The 6,400-nt window shown below is 39.8% G+C and overlaps 1 protein-coding gene across 3 annotated transcripts in view; it reads left to right on the top strand.

Moving 5' to 3' along the window:
• Positions 1 to 6,400, top strand: part of LOC143295678 (protein PALS1-like) — a 32,510-nt gene that overhangs the window by 9,344 nt on the left and 16,766 nt on the right. For all 3 annotated transcript variants that reach the window (XM_076607295.1, XM_076607296.1, XM_076607297.1), the window contains exons 4-7: positions 1,673 to 1,822; positions 3,098 to 3,173; positions 4,367 to 4,452; positions 6,241 to 6,324. In XM_076607295.1, coding sequence (XP_076463410.1) covers positions 1,673 to 1,822; positions 3,098 to 3,173; positions 4,367 to 4,452; positions 6,241 to 6,324 — 396 coding nt within the window. The remainder of the gene's footprint in view (positions 1 to 1,672; positions 1,823 to 3,097; positions 3,174 to 4,366; positions 4,453 to 6,240; positions 6,325 to 6,400) is intronic.

Below are 6,400 nucleotides of genomic sequence, written 5' to 3'. Positions count from 1 at the left end.
ACTCTGTGTGACTATTATTTGTAGTTGGTGCAGTGTTGATTATGGGCTGGTATGAATGTTGGATGGACTCTTAGGATTGTAGATGGACTTGTTTGAATGTTTGTTGTTGTTGTTGGTTTTTGTTTTTGTTTTTTTGTCAAAGCAGATTTCTCTGTGTGAAATTCAGACCTCTCTCCCTAGGGAGAGTGCATCACCACCATGCAGGGTCACATTTTCTTGTTTTGTTTTTCTGTCTGCAAGTGTGTCTGATAGTAATCAAAGTGGATTTTTCTACAGAATTTTGCCTGGGTCAACCCTTGTGCTACCATGGGTTCTTTTACATGCGTTAAGTGCATGCTGAACACAAGACCTCCGTTTATCGCTTCATCGAAATGACTTACTTCCAGACCACCATTCAGTGTTGGGGGAGGAAAATTCTGGTGAGTGTATGATTCAATCCCATACCCTCAAAATCTGTAGCGTCAAGACCACCACTCAAGGTCTAGTGGAGGGGAAGAAAATTCTGGCGAGGGAAGGATTCGATCCCATAACCTCAGATTCTCTTGCTTCCTAGGCAGATACGTTGCCACTAGGGTACAGTTCTACAGTTTAATTGATTCTTATTGTTGTTGATGGATTTGTGAACATTTGGATGGACTCTTATTGTTGATGGACTGGTGTGAATAATGTATGGACTCTTATTGTTGATGGACTGGTGTGAATGATGGATGCACTCTTATTGTTGATGGACTGGTGTGAATGATGGATGCACTCTTATTGTTGATGGACTGGTGTGAATGATGGATGCACTCTTATTGTTGATGGACTGGTGTGAGTGATGGATGCACTCTTATTGTTGATGGACTGGTGTGAATGATGGATGCACTCTTATTGTTGATGGACTGGTGTGCATGATGGATGCACTCTTATTGTTGATGGACTGGTGTGAATGATGGAGGGACTCTTATTGTTGAAGGACTGGTGTGAATGATGGAGGGACTCTTATTGCTGAAGGACTGGTGTGAATGATGGAGGGACTCTTATTGTTGAAGGACTGGTGTGAATGATGGAGGGACTCTTATTGCTGAAGGACTGGTGTGAATGATGGATGGACTCTCATTGTTGATGGACTGGTGTGAATGATGGATGGACTCTCATTGTTGATGGACTGGTATGAATGATGGATGGACTCTCATTGTTGATGGACTGGTATGAATGATGGATGGACTCTCATTGTTGATGGACTGCTGTGAATGATGGATGGACTCTCATTGTTGATGGACTGGTGTGAATGATGGATGGTCTCTCATTGTTGATGGACTGGTGTGAATGATGGATGGTCTCTCATTGTTGATGGACTGGTGTGAATGATGGATGGTCTCTTATTGTTGATGGACTGGTGTGAATGATGGATGCACTCTTATTGTTGATGGACTGGTGTGAATGATGGATGCACTCTTATTGTTGATGGACTGGTGTGAATGATGGAGGGACTCTTATTGTTGATGGACTGGTGTGAATGATGGATGCACTCTTATTGTTGATGGACTGGTGTGAATGATGGATGGGCTCTTATTGTTGATGGACTGGTGTGAATGATGGATGGTCTCTCATTGTTGATGGACTGGTGTGAATGACGGATGGACTCTCATTGTTGATGGACTGGTGTGAATGACGGATGGACTCTGCCCAGAACCTACTGGAGGCCCATGACGGGGTGGCTTCCCGACAGACCGTCCCTGTCCTCCATCTCGCGGAGAGCAAGCTGGTCGACTTCCCCCTCATGCAGTTCGGCAAGGACAGCGTGAAGATTGTCCATCTGGAGAAGACCAACGAGCATTTGGTGAGATCTGCTTCTGTATACATGTGAATGTGTGTGTTTTGTAGTTTGTAGTAGTGGTAGGAGTATAGTCGTGGTAGGAGTAGTGGTAGTGGTCTGATTTTGCATCTTTCTAATTTAAGTGATATAAGGGGAAAAACAAAAAGGGGAGAGAGGTGGTTGGGACAATGGAATGAGGCATTGGTGAGGGTGGGGTGGTTGTGGGTATGTGTATGTGTGTATCTGTTTGGGTTGGTAGTGAGTGTATAAAAAAAAACCCCTATAAATCTATATGACTGAGTGGGTAGCAGAGGGGTTTTTTGTTGTTGTTGTTTTTGCAAACAGCTGAGATTGTGGCTTTTGTTTACTTTAGATTTCATCACTATTTTTCCTGACTGTGCGACGATGACAGAACCTGTCCAAATCATGTTTACAGCAACAAACGTTTAGCTACATCCTTTCAGTTCATTTCAAACATATGTTGGGTTGTTTTTTTTTTCTTGCTTTTTTATCATTTAGATAATTTGAGTGAATGAAATCAAACCATGACAAACATTCAGTTACATGCATACACACATACATTTTATGCTTGTTGCTGCCTCTGTGGATGCGAAGGAGGAGGAATTTTGTTTGATATTTTCTTAAACATATTCATGTTTATTATAAATAAGAAAGGATTATACAGATGTATTTTTGCGTGCAAGCATGCATGCCTACATCAGTTTAATTTTCACATTTGAATGTTATTAAAATATATATAAATAAGAAAGGTTTATGTAGATGTTTGTTTTGCATCCAAGCAGACATGGCTACATCAGTACATGTGCACAGAGTTTGCACTCACTCTCTCTCCTTTGCTTTAATTTGGATGGTTTTGAGTAAATCGGATCAAACCTTTTAGTTTTGGCACAGATACACACAGTCACATGCATTCACACACATGTATAATAACAATGTGCCCAGTGTCGATTGTGGCATGTATGCACACATACCTACATTCACACATAGTTATGCTCTCTGTCTTTCCTCTTCCCCTCCTTCCACCACATTATTCCTCTCTCTCTCTCTCTCTCTCTCTCTCTCTCTGTCCGTCTCTCTTTCACATAAACACACACACACACACACACACACACACACACACACACACACACACACACACACACACACACACACACATATACACACACATGTATATATATATATATATGTATACATATAATGATATATATATATATGCATATAAATATGTATGTGTGTGTGTGTGTGTGTGTGTGTGTGTTGTTTTTGCCATGTGTACAGGGGGCTACAGTGAAGAATGAAGGTGACTCAGTGATCATTGCTCGCATCGTGAATGGAGGAGCAGCTCAGAAAAGTGGTAAGATATTCAGTATCAGATACTGTGAAAAGTTTTCTTCTGTTTCTTAGACTTTCATAAATCACTTTTTGCTTAACATGTGCAATAGCTGGATGGTTAAAGGAAGAAGGTGGCAGAATGGTCAAGACTCTCATCTACCAGTATAGTGTCTGTGAGGGTCTGAGTTTGATTCCTGTTCTCACCCTTTCTCCTAAGTTTGACTGAAAAAATCAAACTGAGCGTCTGGTCATTCGGATGAGACAGATTGGAGGTCCCGTATGCAGCTCGCACTTTGGACACTGAAAAAGAACCCACGACAACAAAAGTGTTGTCCTCTGGCAAAATTATGAAGAAGAAATCCACTCTCATAGGTAACAAAGTTTTTAGGCATGCACTCAAGGCCTGACTGTTGTGTTGGGTTATGCTGCTGGTCAGGCATCTGCTTAGCAAATGTAGTCCAGCGTATGTGGATTAGCCAGAATGCAGTGAAGCGTCCTTGAGAAACTGAAACTGAAGCTGGTCTTCCAAATCTAAAGGTTCTGAGTTTGAACCTGATACCAGCACTTGACGGATTAATGGTGGAGACTTTTCTGATCTCTCGTGTCAACATATTCATATTATATGCATACCTCCTGATGCCTTAATTCCCTCCTTGTTTGTACACTTACAAAAGATCAGATACTCACGCTAAATATCTTGTAATCCATGTCATTGTTTTGTGAGTTAATGGAACTCTGCCATACCAATATGCTCACTTCAAAAACGGAGTATGGCTGCCTATATGGTAGGGTTAAAATGGTTAAATACATGTAAAATCCTACTTGAAAATATGAATGAACTTGGGAGTTGCAGTCCAAGAATTTAAAACAATTTTTTTTCTGGAGCCATTGCCATTACAAGCGCACATGTACGTGTGTGTGTACACATCTTTGTGCACATGTGTTTTGTTTGAAATGCCTTATTTTGAAACAGATTTATATTTTTGCTATTATTTTTTTTCCCCTTTGAGTTTTTACCTCTGATTCTAAAAGTAAGTAAAACATACAGGTTGAATAAAACTGAATTGGCTTTAAAGAAAACTTACTAACTTTACTACAGGAGATGGAAATTATATTTGATTAGTTGTTGTTTGTATTCTGTTTACCAGCTTGATTTATTTGTTATCATTTAATTTATTTATTCATTTGTTATTATTCTTGCATTTGTTTGAACAGGTTTGCTTCATGAAGGGGATGAGATTTTGGATGTTAATGGCATTGACATGCGAGGCAAATCCATTGATGAAGTTTCAGAAATTTTGGTAAGTTGATGTAATTTGAGATATGGGTAATTTGATATAGATAACTGAGATATGATCCAGCATAAGTTTGTCCTTTTTGAAAAAACAAACAAACAGTGTTATTGAATAACTGAAATGGGATCTTCAGTCAGGTTTTGACCTTTCTAGTTTGATAGCATGGATAACTGTGACATGGTCTTCAGACATTTATTTCATATCATGGTGATGCTTAGATAATGGGACACTTTCTTCTCTCCAGATAATGGAACGCTATAGCGTTCCTGACATAAGGCAGCATTCTGGACAACGGAACGTTATAGCGGTTTCAACAATTAATTTTTTTTCCACTTTTTCCTCATGGGGTAGCATAACAATCGCAACTACACCGGGCATTGTCAAGGGTCAAATGGAAAGTTTTTTCGTGAGATTCAGTAACAACACACTGGCGAGCCACTGCGTTCAGCACCCCACATGACAAGCTAATCTTCATACGTATCAAAAATGGCGTCACAGGCAATACAGGTGGAAAGTTTTGGGGCAAACTAGATCACAACAGTGGCTTTTACTGCTGCTGAAGTGATTGAAATGTTTCAGACTGAAGGTTTGGACATCAGCAAGGATGCTGGAGATGTTGAATAAAGTATCTGCAGTGAAGAATGCTACCAGCAAGAAGGTACTGACAGTGACTCAGCTTCTGAGAGCATTGAAGAGAGAGGGGGGGTGGGCGTACACATGACGTGAGGAGAGGGGTCAATGGGTCAAGTACAGTGAGTTTCATTCAGTTACTTGATGTTATGTATTTTTCACGTAGGGAAAAGCAAGGGAGAAACTGTTCGTCCTGAGTGAGTTAAACTAATGACTTCCCTTTGATCATATCCATTAAGTAATTTTCTTTAATTGCATTTATATTTATTTCAAATATTCACCTTTTTTAATATTCCATCTTTTGATTTACAATTTGTATTTGTATTTCTCTTTTTATTTCTCTTTTTATCACAACAGATTTCTCAGTGTGAAATTTGGGCTGCTCTCCCCAGGGAGAGCGCGTCGCTACACTACAGCGCCACCAATTTTTTAGTATTTTTTCCTGCCTGAAGTTTTATTTGTTTTTCCTATCAAAGTGGATTTTTCTACAGAATTTTGCCAGGAACAACCGTTTTGTTGCCATGGATTCTTTTACATGCACTAAGTGCATGCTGCACACCGGGCCTCGGTTTATCATCTCATCCGAATAACTAGCGTCCAGGCCACCTCTCAAGGTCTAGTGGAGGGGGAGAAAATATCAGCAGCTGAACCGTGATTCGAACCGATTTGAACAAGCATGCTCAGATTCTCTCACTTCCTAGGCGGACGCATTACCTCTAGGCCATTACTCCACTTTTATCACAGCATTACAAGAAATCATCTCATTTAGTGATTCTATCCCGCGTTAATTTGTATTCATTCTGAGATGGTGTTGAACTATGGATTTCAGATATTCATCATTGATTCCACCCGCCATTTACCCTGCTTCCCCCACCTCACCATACACCTGCCCATCCCTCCTCTCCTACCCTTCTATTCATGTATCAAAGTAACATATATATATATATATATATATATATATATATTTCTTATTTCAAGAATTTTTTTTTTTTTAATTTGTATAGATAGCATAACATTTTTATATTTCTTATTTCTAAATAATATTTGTGAGTTATCTTTTTAAATAGCATTCAGATATGTAGATTAAATGTTTTAGATGGATGTCTCCAATAACCAGTATGTTTGACAGGACATTGAACAAAATTGCTCTTCTGTGGGTTCCAGGCGAACATGACAGGCAGAGTGACCTTCATGATCATCCCGGCCCACACCTGTATGGAGACCTCTCTGCCCAAGCCGGGGGAGATGGTAAGCCTTGTTCACTATCTACCTTCAGTTTCTGACTGCCTGGATTTTGGTTTGTTTGATTTTCCCTGTGGTGTTT

This window comes from Babylonia areolata, chromosome 21 (genome assembly GCF_041734735.1).
Source record: "Babylonia areolata isolate BAREFJ2019XMU chromosome 21, ASM4173473v1, whole genome shotgun sequence".
NCBI lineage: Eukaryota > Metazoa > Mollusca > Gastropoda > Neogastropoda > Buccinidae > Babylonia > Babylonia areolata.
This window is presented reverse-complemented; position numbering and strand designations above follow the sequence as displayed.